Raw genomic sequence first — 26,785 nt, forward strand, 5'->3', positions numbered from 1 at the left:
TTTGGATCCTCGTGTTGCTATGGAGATCTGTATTCTTGGCCTTGTTTAAGTGTTGCACCACACACACACACACACACACACACACACACACACACACACACACACACACACACACACACACACACACACACACACACACACACACACACACACACACACACACACACACACACACACACACACACACACACACACACACACACACACACACACACACACATACGCTTCAACTGCAGCACTGCATCTGATTTTATCTTCGCTGTTATCAGGTGTGAGGTATGCAGGGAGGTGACAGTATGTACTCATGATAGCCCTTCCGGGACAGTAGTTCTCTTGTTGTAGTTGTAGAGGTCATTTGGGATCTGATGCTAAAAGTACTGTATGTATAATAGCACAATATGATGATAAAGCACATCTTTGAAATTCAATTGAGAAACCATATTTAAATAAACCCTAGTGGGAATGTCGGTTTTTGGCTGACAAAGTAAATTAAATACCTGACTTCGATGAATGCAATGCACTCGAGTACATTTTGACTTCTTGGTCATACAGCAGAACTCAATAGTTACTAATGTTCAAACTCCCTGAGATAAACAGACAGGAGTGGTGTGATGCACCTTAAAAAAAACATGACTTTTGGTTTGATTCAGTGTTTTTTTTCTTCCCTGTTTTCCAGAATGGCTTCACTCCGCTGTATATGGCGGCGCAGGAGAACCACATGGACGTGGTGCAGTACTTATTGGACCACGGCTCGAGTCAGAGCATTGCCACTGAGGTACCTAAACAAGCACAAACAGATGATACACAACGCATACACAACAAACCCCTATTTGCACAAAACAGCTTTAAATATCTAACCGTTATCACAACCCTTTATTTAGACTTCCTGTCATGACTCTGCAGTGTTACAGTATGTATGACATACTTCTGTAAATGGTGAATACGTGGCTTCAACTAGTGTCTCATTTAGGAGACAAAAGCCGAATAACATGAAGTTGTTGCTTAATTTAAGAGGAGATGATTAGGGTGGAATAAAAGAGAGAGAAAGCATGACGAAGTATTCATTCAGAGTGACCTTGACTGTCTCTGGAGGACGGAACCATGGATGTGTGTGTGTGTGTGTGTGTGTGTGTGTGTGTGTGTGTGTGTGTGTGTGTGTGTGTGTGTGTGTGTGTGTGTGTGTGTGTGTGTGTGTGTGTGTGTGTGTGTGTGTGTGTGTGTGTGTGTGTGTGTGTGTGTGTGTGTGTGTGTGTGTGTGTGTGTGTGTGTGTGTGTGTGTGTGTGTGTGTGTGTGTGTGTGACGCTGTGAGTGTGTGTGTGTGTGTGTGTGTGTGTGTGTGTGACGCCGTGAGTGTGTGTGTGTGTGTGTGTGCTACGCTGTGAGTGTGTCAGTACAATCCATCATATGCTCTGCTGTAGTAGTGGCAGACAGCCAACTGCCACTAAAACTCTTTCTGTCTAAAACACATTTGTGAAGCCAATGCATATTTTCACAAGTTTTTCTGTATGTTTAAAAAAAAAAATTGATTATAGTGCCAAAAAAATAGCAGAGTTCCGCAGATACCATATAGCAAAACTATTTCCGTTGTGCAGGGGTGTAAGAAGTACTCACATACTTTACTTATTTAAACAAACATCTAAAATATGATTTTACAAGTACAATTCCTACATTTGAAATGTAACTTTGTACAGAAGGATTATCAGTAAGATGAACTAAAGTCATAATACCTAATCATAAGTAAAAGTAACTCTAAAATAAGCCACATTGGAATATATATCGGGAACATTTCAAACAATGAATATGGTAAATAGCAAGATAATAATACAAATAAGATAAACAACCTTTTGTAATTATGAATAACGTGGTGACAGATTTGTGTCAAAATGTGTTGAGGTTTGACCCCGGCATTACACATTTTTGTTGATCCTGACTTGAAGAAGCTATCATACCCTAACCTGTTAATGATTATACAGTATTCTGAAATGGTGCAATTTCAGACCATCATCTTTTGTTTAACCATAAATACTGTGAAAGTCTATAAAAGCTTTAAAAGCTAGTCACTGTAGTTTTGAGAAAACATGACTCAAACAGGAGTAAAGTGGTGTTTTTTTCAGCGGCGTAGTTATACACATTTGGTGCTCTAATAAGATTTTGGGTCAGCGAACGGTGTATTTAGGTCTCAAAATAAACCATGAGTGTCCCTGTCCTACTCTGCTTTCCTTTCATCTTCCTGTTTCTTCTCCATCCTTCTCCTCCTCCTTCATTCCTCCTTTTGTCTACCTCCTTCTCCACACCGCCACATCTCGCCATTTTCCTTCTTTCCTCCTCTGCCCCACAGTCTCCTCCAGCGGGAGACATGGATGAATTATTCATGAGGGCAAACATAAATCCATATTTGAAGCAACTCACAGTGTTCAATAATTAATATGTAACCGTTTCAGCATAGCACGAGGTAGAGTAGGACAGAAATCCTTTGTTTATTAAAAATCATCCGTCTGCAATTCATCTTTTTTATCGCAGGTACTTTCGTCCAACAGTACAAAATATGTAAAGATATTCTGCAGTGATATCGACATATTTTATTTATGATTTCATGTTTCTGTAGTATGAAGGTCACCCTTGCAGATCTATTTGTTATTATTTATTTCTCTTATGATTAATGACTTGTCAAGTAAGATGTACTGAGTGTCCTACTGTCCTGTCTACAGTTTATTTATGTTTTTCAACTCAGTGATCTTTAGCTAATTTTAAAAACACAGCAGGTAAAATGTGCTGTGTCATTGCAAGTGTTCATGCTTGAAGATAAAGATCAAACCCCACTTTCAGCGTTGTCTGTTCACTGTGGTTGCTTTTAAAGTATTTTTAGGACATAAAACTGTCTCAGTGCCTTTCCTGAATCGATAATAAAGCAGATGAAACAGGAGGGCAGTGCAGGGAAGGCTTGTGACTTTCTCAAAAAGGCTACATTTATGCATTTGAACATGTCCGCCTGCCCGTGGGTGTGCTGCGGAGATGCTCTGATTACGACTGTGTGCTAGCACGGGTGTGTTTGTTTTCCTGTGTGTGTGTGTGATCTCTATAAGGAGAGCTTCTGCTTTGATGTGTGGGTGTAATGATGTTGAGTTGGCTTTATCCAGACAGTCGGCGTCCTGTATAAACACACACATGCCCGTCCTCATACACACACATACAAACACAAGTGTTGTTTTTATGTATGAGAAATATTTCCTTTTCTTTGATGATTCATGCTCTCCGCTGCTGTATCTCTCATTTGTTATACTGCCTGTGTGAATGGATATGTTTGCAGTAGGATGCAGTTGGCGTCGTCTTGTTTTCTTCTCAGTTTGTGCTCATTAGCAGCTGCATTTCCTTTCGATTTGTCCTTGAGCGAGACACTGAACTCCTACTGAAGCACTTAAACTCTCTTTAGAGCATGAGCTGACATGCCTATATTGAGAAATGGTTATTAGAAGGCCATTTTGCTTGTTAAAGCCCTTTCAAACAGGTCCACCTTCATGCTAATCTAATAACAGTTTAACAAGTTTCAATGGCCACTTTTACATTAAAGTCACTGCGATAGATCTTAAAATGTTATATATAATTATACTATTTTGGAATAAGTTATCTGAACTGATTAACCTACAGTAAAGTAGTCATTTAGCTTAAGGTGAAACATGCAGAGGGAGAATTGTGTGTTATTCCTTTATTCTAAAACCACTGTAATAGATGTTAAAGGTCCCATGTCATGGCCATTTCTACTAATCATAATTCCGTTGTTGAGGTCTACTAGAATAGATTTACAGTGTTCAATGTTCCAAGATCACACTGGTTTCTCATACAGCATCTCTGTGTAATCACTCTATGTCCTAAACGGCTTGTTGGAGCTCCTGCCCCCCCCTCCCTGTGAGCCCAGTGTGCTCTGATTGGTCAGCTCGACCACTATGTTCTGATGAGTCTACCAACGTTACAGCGGAACATCAGTGATTATGTGTTACAATGGCGTTAGCAACCAGAAAATGACACCCGTAATGACAAACAGATGAGAATGCTGCGTGGGGTCTGGGTGCTGTGCTGGAGGGACGTTGCAAGGAGCGGACAGTGTGAGCTGGCTTACTGGGGTGATTTCCTGGTTGCTGCGTGGGGTCATCGTCCCGAAACCAGCCCAAGCACACACACACACACCCGCAGCCTCGCAACGTCCCGCCGTCTCAGGCTGAGAAATCCTCGGAGCTGCAGCTGAGAAAAGATTGAGGTCCATTTGGACCAATTGCTCCATTTGGGTATGGTTACGTCACCGTACCCAGGAAGAAAAAAAGGGAAAATGAAAAATGTCCAACGAGGCGTTCTGGGGCAGCACAGACAGGTATTTTCTGTGTTAGTTTTACTCGCTACAGGGTGCACTTTGAGGGTTTGTGACTCTGCAGACCGTTTACATGCAGACAAAGCTACATGACACACAAGGGGACGGGTAATAACCGGAAAAGCAAGTCACGAGACCTTTAAATCTTTGTCTACGAAAACAGTTCGAAAAAAGTCAATTTTAACTTCCACTAATTTACTGCTTGAGCACTTAGGGAAATTAAAATGTGCTCTCTAATATCTTTAAAGGAGGAAACTGATGACGGTGATGGTCACAAGGGTCATAAATAAAGGCAGGTTATACATTCTAAAGCCTTGGAGAGATCCCAAAATGGTGATCTTCATCTCTTTAATGCATTTGTTAAATCCTTGAACAAAATGTAATGTGACAGTGTATTCTTAACTTTTTAGATATTAAGTGAAGATTAAAAAGGTTGCTCATACATTCATGAATGGAGAGTTGTTTGTTTGCAGGACAAATGTAATATATTATTGTTGGTTTATTTTGTTATACCAACTTGTCACGATTTGTTTTTGGAATGTTGGAAACACAACCTAACTTCCTTTCTTCAGTTTGGCTGCTGCTAACCGTTAGCAGCTAACATGAAGTATTTACATGTTCCTCTTGTATTTGGTTCACAGGATGGGTTCACTCCTCTGGCAGTGGCGTTGCAGCAAGGCCACGAGCAGGTGGTTTCCCTGCTGCTGGAGAACGACACTAAAGGGAAAGTTCGCCTCCCCGCGCTACACATCGCTGCAAGGAAGGACGACACCAAGGCCGCCGCGCTACTCCTCCAGAACGACCACAACGCTGACGTCGAGTCCAAGGTACGCTCTCCGCACGATATACAGGACCACAAATCATCTACTCTCACAGAGGAAGTGATTGTTTATTATTTTAGATTTATTTGATTGTTATATTTTGATTGGACCTGCAAGTTAGCCACGTGCTTCAGTTTTACTACATTTCTTAAAGAATTTTGGGCAATAAGTGATTTTTGAAATACGACATAACATGTTCATTAATGAGCTTTAAAGGTGATTGTAGTCAGGTTTTTAACCTTTAGACTGAGCCACGCGAACTGTTTCTCTCTGTTTACAGTCTTTGTGCTAAGCTAAGTTAGCTAACATTCAATATTCACTCCAAAGTATCCTAGAATTTAAGAACTGAACAAACAACACATTTAATATTAGATAGGCCTATGGCATTGAATTTACTCATGGCATCATGGGGAATAAAGAAGGAGGAATACCTTTTTTGCTTTTCTGTTATTAAAATTGAATCGAATGTGATTTTTTTGTTGGTTCCAATAATGAAAGCATTTAAGTCCTGAACATGTTTTCTCTGGAAAAAAGTATTTAAATCTGTAACAATATACAGTAACTAAACTATAAAGAAAAGTACAGTATTCATTTATATTAGAGGAATACATTTGTGTCACCTACAGACTCTTTAACCCTAAGACTCTAACCCTAAGACTCTGACCGGTCATGGCCATGACAGGTCCCATGTCATGGCCATTTCTACTGATCATAATTCCATTGTTGAGGTCTACTAGAATAGATTTAAATTGTGCAATTTTCCAAACCCACATTGGTTTCTCATACAGCATCTCTGTATCATATGTGTATTCACTCTCTGTCCTTAACGGTTTGTTGGAGCTCCTGCCACCCCCTCCCTATGAGCCCACTGTGCTCTGATTGGTCAGCTCGCCCACTCTGTTCTGTTGAGTCCATCACCGTTACAGCGAAACATCAGTGATTATGTGTTACAATGGCATTTGATAGCAACCAGAAAATGACACCAGTAATGACAAACCGATGAGAATGCTGAGTGGGGTCTGGGTGCCGTGTTGGAGGGACGTTGCGCGGCTCGCTGCTGCGAGGAGCGGACAGTGTGAGCTGGGTTCATTTCCTGGTTGCTGCGTGGGGTCTGCGAGACAGCGAGACATCGCGAATGGACGCAGGAAGGGGGGGTTGCTGATGGGGCTGCAGCACCCCCATCTGCGAGGCTCCACTAGCACCCGCACACAAAAAAAAGCATGACATGGGACCTTTAAGGGAGAGTCTCAGTCCATCATCCAGTTGTGTGTACCCCGGTTTGGTTGCCTTTTAGTCCTTTTCATCACTCCCAACATTTTCTCATGTGTCCATCCTATGCTTGATGAAGCCGTGGTGTTGGTGTTGTAGTTGTTGTGGTGCACTAACCACCCCATTCTCTCCTCCTCCTCCTCCTCCTCCTCCTCCTCCTCCTCCTATTCGTTTCCTATTGTTACCCTACCGCTTCCCTTCTAGATGATGGTGAATAGAGCAACAGAGGTACATCTTCTCTTGTCTTCTTCTCTCCTTCCTCTCCTTTCAGTGTTCACTCATGGTCACCATTGCAAAGCCTTCTGTCTGCTAGCATGCACCGTAAATGCTGGCATGAAGCTTTCGCTGCTGACAATGTCTCACCTGTGCACCTGCTTTTTTTTAAAATCTGCATCGCATTTTTGACTTTGCTCTATGTGCATCCAGTGGCTTGCAGCTTTTTAGCAGAGTTTTAATAAATGCCATTAGATATACCTTTATATATACTATATATATATATATATACATAGAGCTTTTGGAAACATTTCACTTATGAGCCGATCAAGCCGAATTTGATCAATACAACAGCAGTCCTGTTGGGGTTCTGCACTTTGATGTACTTGTTTACATTTTTAACATGAAATATTGTTTTCTCCTCCTTTATTTCACGAAAATCAGTTTTCATTGACACAAAAGAGATAAGGAATGAAATCTCTAATGAAAACAAAGAACTGGTTCTTAATGTATGGTATGCTTACGGTAGTTATTCTTGTCTAATGCAAAAAAAGCCTCATTTCCATTTAAATCGATTGAAGCATTGAATCAGTCTTTTTTAACATGAAAAAGGCAGCAGTGAACACTTTGCTGCAATTTTTGTTCACAGACATGCTAAAGGTATGAAGGCCTGAATATGAAGCCTGCTCAGGCTTTAGGGAATGGTTTGATATTTTGGGAAATGCTCTTTATTTGCTATTTTGCAGAGTATGATGAGAAGATTGACATCATTTTTAATGTCTGTGTGGTAAATGAGAAGCTAAAGGCAGCAGCTTAGTCTAGCATTACAACTTGAACATGATATATCATTTGTTTGATCCATAACAAATGTAATTGGAAAATAGATGTCCTGGGAGTCTCCCCCTAGCTGTAACCAGACTGAATCCTAAGCTAACTGGCTGCTGGCTTTAGCTTCATATCTTCCATACAGACATGGGAATGATATTGGTATTTCTGTCCAACTCATGCATTAACAAGAATAAGAGTATTTGCCTGATATGACACTGTTCTTTTTAGGTCTTAAGAGAATAATTAGCATATTGCAATATTGAATTTTCAACGATGAAAAAGTTATTTTTCGTCTGTGGTCCGGCCAGAAAATGACTTGCATGTGTTGCTCCAGATCATTAAACCATCACTCTCTAGGTTTTTATCCTCTTTACCGTAAATGGCTAATTACATGTGTTTAGCAGTTATAATTACATTTGTCACAGAGTTGATGTTTTTGTTCTTTCCCCCCGTTACCTTTTTCCGCCCACAGAAGAACCTTTCTGTAATGTGATCCTACTCCAGTTACAATTACACATCTATTAAGTGCTTTTGCTCTCACACTGCTTAAGACATTGTGTAGACTGTATTGCTTTTGTCTGAATTAAGTTAAATTAAATGTCAGTGCTTTATACCATCGAAGGCTCTCATTTAGCTGCCAATGAGAGGACAAACTGTAGGGCTGAAGTAAAAGCAATGGGTTCAGTTGAACTGCATGCCAATAGATTTAATTAAATTGCATTTTTTTTTTTTTACAAATGTGACATTATGCTGACTGTCCTTTGAAAAAAATGCTTAACTATCACTGTGCCCAGAAAGCAGTTTAGTCAGCTTTCTATAAAGTAGCTTCTTGGTTTAATTTTGTTATAGCATGTTGACCTTTCCTATTTGTTGCTTTGGAAATGGAAGTGATTTATTAAGTCTGAAAAAGATCTGAACAAATGAATGATTTTGGATGAGTATTTTGAACACATTTACATGAATTAAGCAGGTTTATGACCCATTTAAAGGTTTCTTTAGGTCAAGCCTTCCAACAAATACTTCCTTCAAAGCATCCTTTTTAGAACAACATACCGTACTTCCTATTAAATCAATATTGTCTTTGATTAATGCAGAAGCACGATTAACTGCATGTCAAGATTTGCAAGATTCTTTTTTGTTGTTGAAGGAATCGAGACAAATCCCAAATAGACATTTTAATAATTGCCTTTGCATGTTTTTTATTTGACATGAGCTCAATGTGCTATGTTTGAATATAATTGTGGTTCTATCCACTACACATCTGAACTATGTCGCTGCAACTATCACTCAAGAAAAGTAGAAGAGTATTTCTAATAAGATGTGAACCCACGACTGAGAGCATGTTTGACTTCTGCTCAACCTTCGTCTGCTCTATTAGCCTGCTTTTGGCCAAGCTGCTATTTAATATCTCGTTATGCTTTGCTCGCAGCTCATTGAGAGAGTTATGTTTGTATTCCTTTATTCTCTCTTTTAATTTAATGTGTCTATCTTTCTGTCTCTCGTCCCCCTCAGAGCGGTTTCACTCCTCTCCATATTGCGGCTCACTACGGCAATATCAACGTAGCAACACTCCTGATGAACAGAGGGGCAGCTGTGGACTTCAAGGCAAGGGTAGGTACTTTGCTTCAAAGAAGGCAAACACACACACACATATTCACACACCTTTTGAAGTCAGGGCTTCTGCAAACACTCACTGTACGACTCTCATATGAGAGGGCGGGACGATGTGTGTGCAGGAATCTAACACGTACACACGTAATCCTGCAGCTGTGCGTGTCACTCTGCTGGAGAACATATATGAGATGTCAGTGTGCTATAGGATCCTACAGACAGGAGGAAAGGATGCTGGGTGTATGGCTGTTTGAGACTGAGTATGTCCCAAATACTGTAAGCAGTGGTAGAAGAAGATGTTTAACTTATTTAGAATTAACTTCTTAATACTTAGTCCTCATTTTTGATGTTATTTAAGTGAATGTACTGAATATAAAGTTTAGAATAAAATCCAGCCTGTCCTTTTAGATTGACTCCTGACTGATTTTGGAACAGACTGTTCAACATACAGTAGAAGCAAGATGCACCACAGATTTAAATGTGTTTGTAAATCCTTTGGGGTTGTTGTGTGTCTCTTTGAAGTTGTGATGCCTCTCTTTGAGGTTTGTGTCTCTTTGTTGTTATTTTTGTGTCTTTTTGTAGTTGTTTTGAGTCTCTTTGAAGTTTTTTTGTGTCTCTATGTAGTTATTCTTTTGCCCTTTTTCAGTCTTGTTTGTGTCTACTTGCAGATATCTTTTTGTGGCCTTTTTGTATTAGTTTTATGTTAAAATTATAGGCCAAGGTTAACTCCTGACACTTTGGACGCCAGTTCCTGTTACCTGTTGGCCTGTAGCCTTTTTCAGAAATCTATCCATGCATTTATTGTAGAAAATGTCAAGTCATTTAGGTTATTTTATATTTGTGTGACCTTATTTAAAAGACATTCTTGCAAACATCACTGTGTATCAGTCTGTTTTCAAACAAATATGAGGATACAATTGTACCACGTACAGTAATAATACAGTGCAGAAGAGTGTCTTATTGAAACCTCCCCCTCCTCTTTACCCCTATAGAAAAAACTAGAATGTTAAAACCAATTTGAGGCTAAAGCTGCTTGACTGATAATGTTCCCCTAGAGGGGGATATTTATCTAGTTTCCTCCTACACTGGCCGTTTCTCAATGTTGAGTAAAGCTGGTTCAGAGACACTATTTCAAATATACTACATAATCGAGTGGCGCCGAATCACTGTTTAAATGCCCAGCATACATGTGCTACCAAGCAAGTCTCCTCGACATTGAGAAACGGCCACTGTCACATAGAGCCCTTTTTTGTCGAGTAGGCACATTTTAGACAAGGGAGATGTATTAAAATGCTGGAGACACGGAGACAGGCTGTCTGGAATGTGTTGGAAGGTTTCATTTTCAGTTAAAATTCGTTTGGAAGCCCATTGAATGCACAATGTCATTATTCATTTTTAAGTTACTTGACATTATGTGAGCAAAAACAAAGTTAGGACATTTAGTGTAGTGTTACTATTGTTATTTATCCTTTCTCTTAAAACAAATATGACTTGAAATGAGTGATACATTTCTGTTTCTTCTTGTCTTTGTGACTGAATAAGGAAATTATGCTTTTTCTTTCTCAGAATGACATAACACCACTGCACGTAGCATCCAAACGTGGGAACGGCAACATGGTGCGACTGCTGCTGGAGAGAGGGTCCAAGATAGATGCACGAACCAAGGTAAAAACCCATCAAAAATCTACATTTTTTTTACTGACGTAAATATTTGTTAGGTCTCCATCAACTCAGCAATACACTTCTATAAACTTAGCGACGAGCAAAAGACAGATACAATAAAAAATACTTAAACTTAAAAGCCCCTTGCGTCTTAATCAATTCACATCTTTGAACAAAAAAAAAAGTATTTCAAGGGCCCGAGCTTTGTCCATTTATCCTCCAATACAATAGTAGTCATACAGTATTATATCATCATCTACAGCAAGTCAAACGGTGGGTCCCCCTTTTGTTTTGATAAGGGATTCTACCAACCTATAGACCACCATATCATTCTTCAAATTCAATATCACCCAAAAACCTCCTACAGTGGTTTGGAAGTGACCTGCAGTGCATTAGCCCGTGCATTGAAGGCTTTATTGCATTGCTTAGGGACACTGTTAATAATAGTATGAAGTGAACTGTGCCTGTGCTGTTTGTTTCTCCCAGGACGGTCTGACTCCTCTCCACTGTGGAGCCAGGAGTGGCCATGAGCAGGTGGTGGAGATGCTGCTGGACAGAGGAGCTCCAATACTATCCAAGACAAAGGTACACCTCCAACCTTTGTGTGTCTCTTTATTTCTCACCTGTTTTTATGACTCTACTTACTGTTTCAATTTCACTCTGGCTCATCTACTCTGACAAACCCTCTTACACAGTGACGAATTACGAAATGGTGAAGAAATTACGAAAGAACTAGCAGAAATGCTAACACCACTCTATTTCGTTGCAGTTCGTTGAGGTGGAGCCATTTTCTAAGAATTAACTAATGATTATTTCCATAAATTCACCTGCATCTTATTTCCATTATTATTCAATCAAAGGTTTGGTTTGGAGAAATTCTGAAATTAGTCAAAACTACAATCATAAATTCTCAGAAATCATATTGACACCATCAAAATGCTTTATCCAACCCGTAGTACAATATTCCCAATACTTAGTAATACAAGGAAAAATGCTTTGGTTACACATTTGTGAAGCCAGAACCATGATGTGTTTTTGCATGAAAAATGATTAATATCAATAATAATAAATAGTTGTTGATTGGTGGTCTATTAATGGTACATATCATTTGTACTTGATTAACTGTACTAAATGTCATTCCACAACTGATGTCAACTACAGCTTTATTAACTGGTGACCCTATTCCCTACAGAACGGTTTGTCTCCGCTCCACATGGCGACCCAGGGCGACCACCTGAACTGCGTCCAGCTGCTGCTGCACCACGAGGTGCCTGTGGATGACGTGACCAACGACTATCTGACAGCGCTGCACGTGGCGGCACACTGCGGACACTACAAGGTGGCAAAGGTGATCGTGGACAAGAAGGCCAACCCCAACGCCAAGGCTCTGGTGAGGATACAATGATTTAAGACCGGAGACAGTTGACGCTCTCGAGCTTTGGAAATCATCTCAACAATAGTTAATTATCAAGTCTGGATTTGTTTGGGGGAACAGAACGTTTCAGGAAAATAGACAGAAACAGAGAAGCGGTAAGATGGTGGGATGGTAGACAGATCTTGCCCCCATTTCTCAAAAGGGTTACCAACCTATTCAACTGTATGTATCATGTAGGTCAGTGGTTCTCAACTGCTGGATCGCGGACCCGTTTCGAGTGGGCCGCAGATGTGTGAGTGAAGAAAAAATAAATAGAATTCTTTCTTTTAAATCTTTTTTTTTAAAAGTCAAACTTTTATTTTGAAGGCCCGATTTTCTAACGCTTTACATGCAGAGTAGGCGTTGGACTGGAAGTACCGGAGACCATAAACGGTTTTGAAAACTTCTGTCACGTAGTGATCATCTTCTCAATAAAACATATTTGCTGATGTTTTTTCGAGTCTTCTGGCCAATCAGAATCAAGATTGTTGCCTGAAGTCCCCACAGAGAAAAACTTTGCGGTATGATTATTCTTTATACATCCATGGGTACAACTTCAGATAAAAATGAACACATAAGGAAATATGACCCCTGGTTTGATGATTGACAAGTCACAGAACAATGGGAGCTATTTACCCTTACCCACAATTTAAAGTAATTCACACAGACTCTCTCCTCTTTACTCTTCTCTCTGTGAGGAGCAGCAAGCTGTTAGAACAAAGTGAAAAACAAACAATGGCATCAAATATTAGTAATATGTCGGGTAGTAATAGATGTATTTATTTTCTTCTCAGAGTGTACCAGAATGCGCAGTTTATATGTTAGTATTTCTAAAAATCTCCTGGGGGAGAATCCTCCCAGACCCCCTACTGGGGTTGGGTTTTCAGCATGTGGGCCTTTTTATGTTATACAGTTCAGCTTTGATTCCATCATCTCATTAAACCTTTTTTAAAAGCATACTTTATATTGTATGCTATATTTATGAATATTGTATGCTGAAAAGCGTATATATTACAGCACAATTTGTTGTTGAATAGATTTGAGTGGTTTAACATTTCGGGGCGCGATTTATTGACAAAGGAAAAAGTGGGTCCCAAGGCCTGACCAGTTGAGAACCACTGATGTAGATGATGTCACTGGGAGGTAGCCATTGGTTTGTGGACTGCCTTTCAAAGTCTTGAGTTTTTCAATCTGACTGTCACCATCTTGGTTATTGACCATTGCCATCTAGCAAACAGAAGTATCATGACAGACTGGAGCTACAGTCGAATACACCAAATAAACTTCCAATGGGTTGAAGTTCTCAGACTAAAAAAGACCCAAACCGTAAAACGCTATATTGGTGACACTTCAACAAGGTACATCAAATCATACACTGCTTTATTTTCTATTTGCTCTAAATGGGAATATAATTCACAGAAGGATCTTTATGCTTTATTGAAAAAGATTGAAACTAGTGTTTAAGACTATAAACTGGTCGGTGAAAAGTATATTAAGTGAATTAATCAAGTTAAAAATAGGGTAATTTTTTCATCCGACTTCTTGTTTTCTTTTTACCTCCTGCTGGCTATTAGAAAGAATGCAAGTTAGGGCACTTTGATTTAAGCTTAAATAACACATTTATTACAGCAACCTCAGGGATCCTATATGAATATTATAGACATGTTGTGAAAAAGTGATATGCACAAACAGGTTTTTAGAGAGGAAAGAATGAAGAAAAATCAAAGTATAAAATAGATTAAAGCAGCAGTGTTGCTCCAGGTTGTGGTAGTGGCAGCCTTTTAGTGGGTCGAGGATTTCATCTCCCAAAATATCCTCCCTCTTTTTTAAGTCTTTCATTTCCTCTCTCCCTCCTTTCTTTCCTTTCTTCCTCACCTCCCCCATTATCTCAACTATTTGTCTGTTTATAACAAAAAGAGAGTAATCAGAGACTTTAATGGAGAAGAAAAGACACGTGAAGGAAATGAATGAAGGAAGTAAACAAGTTAAACAAGACTAAAAAGACACTTATACTCTGTTGGTGTAAGACAACCATCTCTGTGCTGTAATGGGAGAAGTCTGGGTGTGGTTAGAGCACTGGGACTTTATAGTTAGAGAGAATGAGACGGAAAAAAAGGACACAGAGGAAAATGAAGTCATAGGATTGAGCCAGAAACCTCAAAGTGAAGCGAGGGGGAGGGAGGGAGGGGGCACAGTGTACAACGTTGGCAAGAGAGGAGTAAGTTGTACATAAAAGTATCTATTTCAGTGCAGCATACTCTTTCTTTTTTTACAGCTTAAAATCCAGTTAATTATTTCCACACATGCTTGTGTAGTTTATATGCAGACAAGTGAAGAAGAAGAAAAAAAGGAAAGAAAGAGGGGGAACAAGCAAAGGAAGTCCCGCTTTGTACTGTACGTTCCACTCGGTGTTCCACACTTATCTTCCACCAGCTCAGCAAAACCTGCATGGGAACCCACACAACTGTTTTTGGACTATTTTTAAACTTAACATGTTTATATTTGTTATTAAATTCCTGTGTTTTTTAGAATGGTTTCACCCCCCTGCACATTGCCTGTAAGAAAAACAGAGTCAAGGTGATGGAGCTACTTCTGAAGCATGGAGCGTCGATACAGGCAGTCACTGAGGTATGTGTGAGTGTGTGTGTAGTGTCATTGAAACACAATGACATCAGTGTTTTTTTTGTAATCTGTTTTTAGTTATAGAATCATGTTAAGTACATGTGTCTCCACAGGTGTAACGTAACCAAGTATACTTGCTGCATTTAAGTACATCATACTAAATAGTATACTATACAGATTATACTCAAACACATTACTACTCTATACTCTGAAACCGTGTCTTCTATTTAACATTTCTGCTTGATTTTAGAACAGCAAAGCCTAATTCTGTTGTTATTTCCATTCATTTCTCCCTTGCTCTGTGTGTTTCTTCACTCTACAGTCCGGTTTGACTCCAATCCATGTTGCAGCGTTTATGGGACACGACAACATCGTGCACCAGCTGATCAACCACGGGGCTTCACCAAACACAAGCAATGTGGTAAGTTCTTCCTTCTTCTTTTATCCTTCTTTGTCCTCCCAATTGCCATATGTATAGTCTATCGATAGGAGCTATATTTACTACGGAGCCTCATAAATCATTTCAGCTCATTGTGTATCTATCAGACTTTTCTGTTCGGGTTCAAATGTTAGGTTCACGGTTGTTTTCATCACGATTTACCTAAAAGCTCAACAGCAGTTACAGGCTGAACTGGTGAACATAGTAGAGCATTTAGCTGCAAATGAGTGGGTGGAGACCAAACATAGAGCTAAAATAGAGTGCGAAAATGTCCTACATTTGTCAAGTGGCCACAATCACTGCTTCAAATGACTGATGATAACTTTTGACACTCAAAAAGGGATGATATGAGTACGTGAGAACTGAAATGAAAATGTTAAAACAATATATTGCATTGTTCCCCTGGATCCTTGAGATTCTACAATGTTTGGTCATTTGAGGCCTGGAAAGTGATTTAATTTATATATTTTGTGCGACAATAGAGACTGCTCATTCCTGGAAGTGCAATTAAACCTTTATAAATGTATACAATACTTCAACAAGCATTAACAACAGAAAAGCAATATTTCAATATGTTCTTTTCTCATCCACTGCTGCTGTGTTTTACAGTAGCAGAGCATGCTAATTAGGATAAAAAACAAAACCGTATGAAGTCTAACTGTTTATCGTGTCCCAAACTATGCCATGTTGCATCCTTGAACTTAAAGGTGACCTATCATGCAAAATGCACTTTTGTACGTCTTTTATACATGAATATGTGTCCCCGGTGTTCCAGGGAACTCACCAAGTGTCAGAAAACACAACCCTCTCTATTTTCCTCCATACCCAAATCTCTTAAAAAGGGGCTGCAACGGATCTGATACAGACTGATCCAGATTTGAACAATTCTCTGACATCACAGAAGTGGCGCTACGGCTATTGGGCCAACTCCACCAATCAGGAGGAGATAGCCACGGACATTGCCGTTCGAAAGCGCTGGAGACGCTGTAGTATGCCAGGCCTGTAGATGGTGCTGTTCTCACAGAATCAGCCCATGCAAAGACAGTGTTAAATTGAGCAAAATGAGGAATGGCTAAAATCCATGATCTGTTTGGTATTTTGAAAAATAAAAAGTATAAATATACCTTATATAGGTATGGTCCTACACTATATTATTCAAATATAGCATGATAGGTCCACTTTAAGGGAATTGTACCTGGAAAGTCCTTGGCTTGGGATCCCTGATAATGAAACATAGAAAGCACAGTCATTGGAACAGACAACGGAGAAAAGCTGTGTACTTCAGGAGGGAGGAGAGGAAGTCTATTAATGCCATGTGTATGTAACCAGAGGACCTCTCATTCTCATCTACTCTATAAACACTTTTTGATGTGAGCTGGAAACTCTAACTACCGACCCTGTTGACTAATTGAAAGAACAAAAGAGAAACAGAAGAGAAGGACATAGGTAGAGGAAGAGTTGAAAGAGACAAAGTGGGTAATGAGCAAACAGAGAGGGGAAAGAGTTCTGCACGCTCAACTCTTCAACCCCAAGAATTTGGTCGCCCACGCCGTGTCTGTGGCCAGGTTACCGTAGAAACGGAGCATTAGGGGACGTCATTATGGAGGGTTGGGTGTGGAGAGGAAGGGGGCTCTCTCTCTCCCTCTTTCTGCCTCCCATCTTAACATAAGGAGAGTTTTTATGGATTAGAATATTCAAACTTGGGAATAACTATCATTTCCTTTTTTCTTGTGTGTGTTGCAGAGGGGGGAGACAGCGCTCCACATGGCAGCGAGGGCCGGACAGTCTAATGTGGTCAAATATCTGATCCAGAATGGAGCACGGGTCGATGCCAAGGCCAAGGTAGTACTCATGTGACTTCAGAAAACAAATGTCCCTTTTAAACAAAATGTAGTTTTGATGAGCTTTACTAACTGTTTCCATACTTTAGTCTTCCGCTCCTCTGCGTTTTAGAGGCACATTGTAGTTTTTCCTTTATTTGACCTTTTATGTTAATCAATATTATAGGCTAGAGACCTTCTTTTTTAATAAAGGGCTGGTTTCAGGCTGCCCTTAAACGTCCTCCTGGGTCCTAACTGTTATGTTACTTTGTTATTGTATTTCATTTTATTTGACTCAATTTATTTGTATTTTACATTCTATCCTGTAATGTTATTATAGTCCTGTATACATTTTATCTTTTTAATTAGCCATTCTCGTTTGTTGATCTGTAAAGCCAACTAACACATTGTGTTTGTTGTCACCAGGACGACCAGACACCGCTGCACATCTCAAGCCGTCTTGGTAAGCCAGACATCGTCCACCAGCTGCTGACAAACGGAGCTTTCCCAGATGCCATCACCAGCTCTGGATACACTCCGTTACACCTGGCTGCCAGGGAGGGACACAGAGACATCGCTACAGCACTGCTGGACCAAGGAGCCAGTCTGGGAATCATTACCAAGGTAAGTCTGATTTGTGGGGATGCATACGTCTTGGATATTGGTTATTTTGATAGGTTGATAAGAAGTTACATGACCAAGTTACATTGATTTGCTCAAAGAAGTAGACCAAGAGGATTACTGTTACCTCTACACGAATAGTGTACAAGGACACACTGACAAGACACGTGCTGGTCCAAACAAAAACTTGGATTGAAGACCATAGGTTTTAGTTGACTTTCTGCCACTAAGTGAGTGTCAAAGTAACTTTTCCAGAGCTTAAAAAGCCTTTGTGCATCATTAATTTCCTTACATCCATTTAAACCGCAACAGAGCACATGATGGCCACAGTTTTGACTTTTTTGATCACAATTGGAGGTTTGCGATGGTCAAAGTTTCTTAAGGGTACAATATGTACATTTTCTGCATTAAAGTTTCTTCTATGACTAGACAGACATATTTTACAATTTTGTTACGGTTGTAAACTGACACTGAAATTTGAAACGTTTCCAACAATTTATAAATGTAGATACATCTTTGATTCTTTTTGTCACCTTTAATGGTTGGTTGTCTGTATCGTTGTCCAGTTTTAAGACACTTTTACATCATCAGAAATCTGGATGTTAAGCTATCAGAAAAGCTAATAAAAAAACACTCAAAATAGAAAAAAATAAATAACTGAAAAGTAAAATAAATACATGTTGACAGTGAAAGATAATATCTGTAGACTAACAAATAAACGCAATGAAGGGCATTCAATGGGAGAAGCGGAGCCGGAATGCAAATGGGGAGAACAACGGCCCAAGCTACTTTATCACTGCTTCTTTTTTTATTGTTATGATACAAATACCCCTAGTGGCAGAAATGTAATATTATGATATTCAGGGTCTTTAAACTAGGAAGCCTGGATTCTGTCAAGTCCCATTAACGATGTGTCACCTCGTTCAACATGCCCATGTGAACACTCACACAGAGCCAGTTCTATCTGGACAGAGTGTGTTCATGGATCCGCATTGCCTCATGGCCCAGGAATCTGATGTAACACTCGTTTCCACACCCTGGGCCCTTATTCAGTTTCATCATTTTCAAGCACCAAATAATCAGTTCCTCATGTAATGTCATGACATAACCTTGCAAATGACTCAATTATAAGTAATCAAACCCATATGGCTCAGTGGCTATTAACTGAAGTGTTTTAACAACAATTGTAAAAATTGGATCAGAGTTTGTGATACATTTGGTTTAATATTCTTGTCATGTCGTTGTGTCTCTGCAGAAGGGCTTCACTCCGTTGCATGTGGCTGCAAAGTACGGCAAGATCGAAGTCGCCAACCTGCTGCTGCAGAAAAACGCTCCAGCTGATGCTGCTGGGAAGGTAACGCATTTTGAAGCACTGGTATGAGAGAGAATGATGCTTTAAGAGCACAAAAAGAGCTCCCACATAATAAAATACCTACAGTAAATATGTTTTATAATATTATGCAACTCACATGTGTATAAATTAGCTGCCTTCATGTTTGTTTTGTAGCTCCACTCAAAGCTTTCACAGTTTTCTCCTCATCACTGCACAATATTGTATGTTTATCACGTTCTAACAATCTTTGTGTGTGTACGCTCAGAGTGGACTAACTCCACTGCATGTGGCAGCACACTATGATAACCAGAAGGTGGCGCTGCTCTTGCTCAACCAGGGAGCTTCACCACACGCCGCTGCAAAGGTAAGAGCCAGTCAAAGTGCGCCACATTGAATGTTCATTAATGCATTGATGCACCAAAACCACTCTCTCACTCTCTTTGGCTCTGGATGAAAGCAGGCTGACCTAGTTTCAGTCGCCCACATGCAATTACACCATGCACTATAGCTGAGCGTTGCATTGCGACTGGCTGTCTGGAATCCCCTCTTCACTCTAACAGCATCCATCCAGAGAGGACTGCCACTGAAATTAGCTAGGCCCCAATCACTTTTACGCACATAGCCAAGGTTTTCAGGCAATCCCTGGACATACAATGACGTTAGTAATTATTTTATTAGACACCAGGGCCGTTTCTAGCTTTTTGGGGGCCCTATACAAGATGCTGTTTGGGGGGGGGGATTCCGAAGCCTTTAAGATGATCTGTGGAGATGAATCAATCTGTTACACTTTAATATGAAAACAGGCTAATTTCACGAAAACCAAGCAATTGAATATTACAAAAAATGATATTAAAAAGGTAAACAATAAGGCTCCTCTTTGTCAATAAATGCAAGAGATGCAGCATTTTCTCAACAATGTTTCATCTTCCTCAGACGTCACTCATTGGGTGACAGCCCAACAATGATTTGGACTTTATTACCCCAAGAACACAAGCCACAGCTTTGCTATCATTGCAGTTTAGTCGTGTTTATATCCTACATTGGATGTGTAAGCATATAATGCTTCAGCGAACACAGGAGGGGGCTTGGCTGTCTACAAATAAAGACGGCTCATTTTAATTCTCCCCAAATATATTGAGACTGAACCTGAACTTTGAATTCTCTGCTCCCATCATAATCTTGACGATCTTGTTAAAATTGTGAATGCAGAATTAGAAATACTATGTAATTGAGTTTAATAAATTATCCCTTAATGTGGCCAAAATAAATTACATGTTATTCAATACAAAGTCTGAGAGTAGAAATGACTGCATTATACGGATTTGCAATACTGAGATAGAAAAAGTTGGTGCATGTACATTTTTAGGACTGCTTTTTGATGAAAAACTCAATTGGAAGCACCATATAAATTATGTACAACCCAAATTTTCAAAAACAATAGGTATTTTGTATCATACTAAGAACATTCTTGAAGAAAAATACTCTTTATAACAGTCTATTTCTCTCTTACCTTTACTACTGCTCCGAAATATGGGGAAACACGTACTCAACAAATCTACAAAAAATAATAACATCCCAACATTTTTTCGAATAGTCTGTGGTGTTGCTAAATATGAACACACAACTCCCATATTTAAAAAAACTCAATATATTAAAATTTGTTGACATAGTACAGCTTAAAACAGTACTGGTTATGCACAACATTTTCCATAACAAAATGCCTAATAACATTCAAAAGCAGTTCCAAACCACAGCGTGAACATATGAATGTAAAAAAGTCACTTGAAAAGAAGTGTTCACAATGTTTATATGCAATTATGCATATATTATTATATGCATATGCATATATTATTATTCATTTGCCATTTGTACATGTGTACATATGTATATATTTATATATAGTATTTTCATTTCCAAAAAAAGATAGTTGAAACTGCTATTGACATGTGCAGAAAATTACCCTATATCTAGTTTTCGTATATATATGCATTTATTGTTTTCCTGCCCTAACTTTTATTTAATTTGTTCTCCTGTTTTCTTTATTTCTTTGTACTCCATCATTTCTATACATTTTTGAATCAATAATTCCGATGTTGTATTAGGATGATGCACCGGAGGGCTACTTTCCATAAGCTCTGCTTCAGCTCTCCCGCTTCTACTAATTTTGTTCATATTTGTGTGTAGGAATTTTTATTAATTTTTTGGGATGAAAAATAAAAATTACTTTTAGCTTGGGAGCCCCCAAGTGGCCGCGGGGGCCTTATGCATCTGCATAGTCTGCCTATAGGAAGAAACGGTCGTGGACATATAGGCTGTAATTATATGTGCTTAAAATATCGTTATACACCACTAATAAATAGTCTAAGAGGATAAAGCCGTCTCTATCAGTTAAAGTATAACAGCTGCAAAATGTTAGCTGAGTTGAGAAAAAAACATATTTACAGTTGTAAAACAAAAAACTTTGACAGAATCAACCACACTGTCATGTCAGTATGCTAGATATGAAGCTACGGTAAGCAGCATGTTAGCGTAGCTTAGCTTAGCATTAAGACCAAAAACTAGCGCAGTAACTTATTTGACTTTCTATCAATGTAAGTTTGATTCAGAAGGTTACCGCTTCCCCACAAAAATATAGCTTGTCACATAATTCTCTTTAAAACCAAATCTTAATGTTTTTGCACAGATAAGAAGAAAAAAATATTGTTTATTTTAGTTAGCTTTAGTGGCACTGGTAGATGTAATCTGTAAACTTTGAACAGAGCCATGCTGGGTGTTTCTTGTGCTAAACTAAGCTAAATAGGTCCTTTGGTTGATATTTAATGAACAAATATGAGTCATATATTATATATATATATTACATTGTATAATCAGCCTCAAATATTTTGTATTATATCTAAATTAATTTGTATTAGATGTGAGCTATATGTAAGTGAATGATGGCAGTGTAAGAAACAAAGAAAATAGCTCTCTTCTCTGTACCCAGAATGGTTACACACCACTCCACATTGCCGCTAAGAAGAATCAGATGGAGATTACCACCACCTTGCTGGAGTACGGTGCCTCCACCAACACAGTGACCCGCCAGGGCATCACTCCTCTGCACCTCGCTTCACAGGAAGGCAACGTGGACATAGTGACGCTGCTGCTGGCCCGAGACGCTCCGATCAATATGGGCAATAAGGTACGAGAACTGAGTACAAAAACATTCATCTGATTAGGTGGACTGTTTCCTTGTGTTTAAATGGCCAGAGCCTGACTCTAAAAGTCTGTATCCATTTTTCAATCTCTCCGTCTCCCTCTGTCTGCATATTGAGCTCTGTTTATTTGCGCTATCCCTATATTTGATTCATATTTATCCCTCTCTCCTCAGTCCGGTCTGACCCCACTCCACCTGGCTGCCCAGGAGGATAAAGTCAACGTCGCTGAGGTGTTAGTCAACCAGGGAGCTACTCTAGACCCTGAGACTAAGGTACGAGTGTCTTGTTGTCTTCATGGTTTAACACTTTAGTCAAGAAAATAACTAAATATTCACTGCTTCTCTAATGTGAGGATTAGATGCTAGTTACTGTAAATTGAATTTATTTTGGTTTTGGACTGTGGATATTTTGACAGACCCTTGTCAATTGGAAAACACTTCAGTTTTGATATGACATTTCTCCAAGGCCCTGCAGGGATCAAAGTTATCCATTTCATAAAGTTTAATGAAACACATTTCAAGCAGAGCAACAAGGGACAATTACAACCCAATGATTGGTGTTGCTTTCTTTGCTAATCCCCAAATGATTTTCTCCGTCATCAGCTGGGATACACTCCGCTCCATGTGGCCTGTCACTATGGCAATGTGAAGATGGTCAACTTCCTGCTGAAAAATCAGGCGAAGGTCAACGCTAAGACCAAGGTAAACATTCAGTGCACATATTTCTTTTATTTCTTTGTGCATTAGAGATCTTAACACATTTTCAGAAATATTCGATGTGTGTCACTGATAGTGTATGTCAGTGGATGTAGAGTACCGTAATTTTCGGACTATAAGGCGCACCTGAATATAAGCCGCAGCAGCGGCATACCACTCTCGGTTCCACTTTTACTTTTGCGCGCTACCTGTCTCACTCTTTTCCGGCCTCCAGCTTTTCCTGCTGGAACCCGCCGCTTAAAGGTCGGGGTCCGCGGACCGGCCATAGAGCCCATAGAGTTAAAGGTGGTGGCCGTTAGCTGTAAAAATCCATAGATTAGCCGCACCGTTATATAAGCCGCAGCGTCGAAAAATGGGGAAAAAGTCACGGCTTATAGTCCGAAAATTACGGTACATTTAAAAGGGTATTTTGTTGGCAGTGTCAGTGTTCTTTTACTCTAAATGTGTCTGTTTTCTCTCCTTTGCAGAACGGTTACACACCTCTCCATCAGGCTTCACAGCAGGGACACACACACATCATCAACCTGCTGCTTCATCACGGAGCATCGCCCAACGAACTCACAGCTGTTAGTTCACATTGACTCAGACAAATATTATACAAAACATTACAAATATCTTGACTTTGTAGATCTGCACTGTATCCAAATACTAACTGAAGAACAAAATACTCATCTCCACACATTGAGTACAATGTAAAACCCTTATGATGTTTAAGGGTTTATTGTACACAAGTACTGAATAGTTTGGATTTTCTATTACCGTTCAAAATCAATAAGTCACCAATTTTCCTTTTACCTTTTTCGATGTCCAGAATGGGAACAGCGCTCTGTCCATTGCAAGGAGGCTCGGCTACATCTCTGTCGTTGACACGCTCAAAGTAGTCACAGAGGAAACTCTCACCACGCAGGTGTGTATGTGTTTTAACAGTAACTGCAATGTATAGTTTGGTTATATAAGTGTGTTATATAGGTTTTTGTGCATACAAACAGTCTGAAAAGAGGGGGTTTCTCTCCACACACTCCCTCCTTCCCTGAAACGCCTCCATGGGACTCCTTTGTTTACTTCTACATAGTGACATCACTCGCACTTTTATTGGCTAGCGCTCCAACATATTGTACTAGATTGGCTAAGGGGCGAGACATCTCTAAGAGGTTGACCAATCACAACAGAGCCAGCCAGCTAACCAATCAGAGCAGACTGGGCTCTGGTTTCATACAGAGGGTGAAAAGAGGTGCTGCAGCACAGGCAGTATGAGAAAAATAAAGAGCTTTTTGAACATTAAAGCATGTAAACAGGTCACAGTAGAGACACTACATACAAATGTCAAACTTATAATAGGGCCCCTTTAACAGAATGAACTCTCATATAAGGCTGTTATCAAAACGATATTATATTTGAGATGTATTCTTTATTTAGTTATAAAGTTATTCTTTTTAATTTGCTATTGCTTTGCTGTTACATAATCTTTTTTCTGTGGAAAATACACACTAACTAATTTCCAGGTCAATTTTGTCGGGTTTTTCAAACTCGCGTCATTGACACTCATGATTTCCTGCAATAGTGTTTGATATTTAAAGCATACCATTGGCTCAAATGGTAACTTTCTTCCATGGTCGGTTTTTTAGTGTGAAACATCTGCAGGAAGTGTTAATTACATTATTATGGTAACTTCAAATCCATTAAAAATAAGGGCAAAGGTGATGCAATTGAAACTAATGAATGAAAGCACTGTTATAAAGAAAAACTTGTACACTTTTTAGAATTTGTGATGCTCCTTTGTGTTTAATATACAAAAGACATAATGTTGCATTAAAGCTACTGCTTTAAATTACTGTATGAATTTACACCATATTGTGTTAATTGAACCTCTACACCATACAGTACATGTACATATGAGTAATGACATTCATTTAAGGCTTTTCTGTAATAATTGACTGTTTTGGTGGTTGGGCCTCTGTTCGACAGACTGTTACAGAGAAGCACAAGATGAACGTTCCAGAGACCATGAACGAGGTGCTGGACATGTCCGATGACGATGGTAAGGATTAATTTCTATGCCTTTTTGATGTCTGAATCTGTTTTACTTTAAATGCATCTAAACATTTTTTCTCTGTACAACCTGATTTTAGTCGAAAAATCAGGGAGAGACTGCCTACGTCTTTAAAATCTCACATCGAGTCATATTTGGCTTTTGGGCTTTTAGTCCCGGTACTGGTTTCCCTACTGTTGTTATGGAAACATTTTGTTGTTGTTGTGGAGTTATTCAATAGAAATACGTTTTATTTTTTCCATCGTTAACATATTTTATTTTATTTGACATTCTAGCAACAATTATGATTTAAGCATTTATTTAACCAGCCACTGGACATGAACTTTGTTTTGTTTTCTATTCTTTCTTTGCCTTTATTTTTGTTATAATTTTTCCATATATTTTGGTTCCCTTATTCCTCTAACCCTCTCCTCCATCCCAATCACACAGTCTGTAAAGCCAATGTCCCCGAAATGATCACAGAGGACTATATATCTGATGTGGAAGAAGGTATTATTCATCTTTCTTCATTTTTTTGTTCTTTTAATCTTTACTTCCTTCATACCTCATTTTGCTTGTCAGTCCTTGGTTCTTTCCAATCTTTGGTTGCTCTTTTTTGTGTCAAGATTTACATGTGCTTTATTCAATTGAAGCTAGTCAAATACCATGATATAATTGAGTTTTTTCATGTTATTTATTTACATCAAGGGAAATGTGCATGTGCGCTACACCCAACTGTATTGAGCTGCTGCTTCCCTCTTCCACTCTCTGATGCTATTTTGTTGTTAAACCCTTCAGTGTTTTAATGCGTCGAAATGCAGGGAATATGCTATTTTCTCCCCGTTGTCATACCAACTGTCTGCATATGGCGTTTTGGAGTGTGTGACAGATTTCTTTTCATGCCGTGGAGTAGACGGCACACACACACACACTCGATCCTTTGTCTTCGGAGGGCTTGTCAGCGACGCTTCCATTGTAGTTTCACACATTTAGACCAAAGCAAACACGGTGTCAGCTGTGTGTGTGTGTGTGTGTGTGTGTGTGTGTGTGTGTGTGTGTGTGTGTGTGTGTGTGTGTGTGTGTGTGTGTGTGTGTGTGTGTGTGTGTGTGTGTGTGTGTGTGTGTGTGTGTGTGTGTGTGTGTGTGTGTGTGTGTGTGTGTGTGTGTGTGTGTGTGTGTGTGTGTGTGTGTGTGTGTGTGTGTGTGTGTGTGTGTGTGTGTGGGGGGGGGGTGTGTGTGTGTCTTCTCTTGGTGTCTAGTGTGGCTGAAAAGCGGCTGAACTTGAACTTTTCACTGACTTTCCCTAATGAGATTGGGGGAAAAGAAAAAACCTATAATTTGATATAGTGAGATTTTCAATCAATAGCTGGTTTCAATGTTGCCCTCGGGTGTTTTTGCTAAAGCATTGATGGTAAAGAATGGTAGGCTTTCAGTCACCTTACGTGGTCACATGTTTCATGCCGTCTGCACATGTCAGTTTTTATGGCGTCTAAATGTCAACAGCCTGCAGAAATCACATTTCAGGGCTTCGAGGCAACTTCTTCAGATCCCATTTACAATATATTTTGCAGTTATATGTAACATAGATCGTTATATAGACTGTTCTTTGCATGATCTCATAAAGTGTAGGCCTGTCCCATGATTTATCGCTATTTCCCTGAATATTTAGTGTGTTTTTCGAGTAAACCACACTTGGAGTAGATGAGTAGAAAGCAGAAAACCAAAAGAAAAGAGATAAAAGTGTGATGAATTGGACGAGTAAAGAAAGACGAGGAACAGAAGGAAAAGGGAAATATAAACAGGCATTCTGTAACTTCATTGGATAAGCA

General features: G+C 39.4%; 1 protein-coding gene across 30 annotated transcripts in view; it reads left to right on the plus strand.

Moving 5' to 3' along the window:
• The window catches only part of LOC307025604 (ankyrin-3-like), a 163,024-nt gene that overhangs the window by 76,764 nt on the left and 59,475 nt on the right, over nucleotides 1-26,785 (plus strand). For 18 of the 30 annotated variants that reach the window (XM_079660402.1, XM_079660378.1, XM_079660389.1 and 15 more), the window contains exons 5-24: nucleotides 677-775; nucleotides 5,003-5,188; nucleotides 6,656-6,679; nucleotides 9,005-9,103; nucleotides 10,670-10,768; nucleotides 11,252-11,350; nucleotides 11,958-12,155; nucleotides 14,709-14,807; nucleotides 15,124-15,222; nucleotides 16,984-17,082; nucleotides 17,487-17,684; nucleotides 18,937-19,035; nucleotides 19,280-19,378; nucleotides 21,998-22,195; nucleotides 22,385-22,483; nucleotides 22,814-22,912; nucleotides 23,395-23,493; nucleotides 23,739-23,834; nucleotides 24,893-24,965; nucleotides 25,407-25,466. In XM_079660402.1, coding sequence (XP_079516528.1) covers nucleotides 677-775; nucleotides 5,003-5,188; nucleotides 6,656-6,679; nucleotides 9,005-9,103; nucleotides 10,670-10,768; nucleotides 11,252-11,350; nucleotides 11,958-12,155; nucleotides 14,709-14,807; nucleotides 15,124-15,222; nucleotides 16,984-17,082; nucleotides 17,487-17,684; nucleotides 18,937-19,035; nucleotides 19,280-19,378; nucleotides 21,998-22,195; nucleotides 22,385-22,483; nucleotides 22,814-22,912; nucleotides 23,395-23,493; nucleotides 23,739-23,834; nucleotides 24,893-24,965; nucleotides 25,407-25,466 — 2,221 coding nt within the window. The remainder of the gene's footprint in view (nucleotides 1-676; nucleotides 776-5,002; nucleotides 5,189-6,655; nucleotides 6,680-9,004; nucleotides 9,104-10,669; nucleotides 10,769-11,251; nucleotides 11,351-11,957; nucleotides 12,156-14,708; nucleotides 14,808-15,123; nucleotides 15,223-16,983; nucleotides 17,083-17,486; nucleotides 17,685-18,936; nucleotides 19,036-19,279; nucleotides 19,379-21,997; nucleotides 22,196-22,384; nucleotides 22,484-22,813; nucleotides 22,913-23,394; nucleotides 23,494-23,738; nucleotides 23,835-24,892; nucleotides 24,966-25,406; nucleotides 25,467-26,785) is intronic. The other 12 variants (XM_079660404.1, XM_079660406.1, XM_079660380.1 and 9 more) reach the window with 3 other exon arrangements.

This window comes from Notothenia rossii (genome assembly GCF_949606895.1).
Source record: "Notothenia rossii genome assembly, chromosome: 11".
NCBI classification, from domain to species: domain Eukaryota; kingdom Metazoa; phylum Chordata; class Actinopteri; order Perciformes; family Nototheniidae; genus Notothenia; species Notothenia rossii.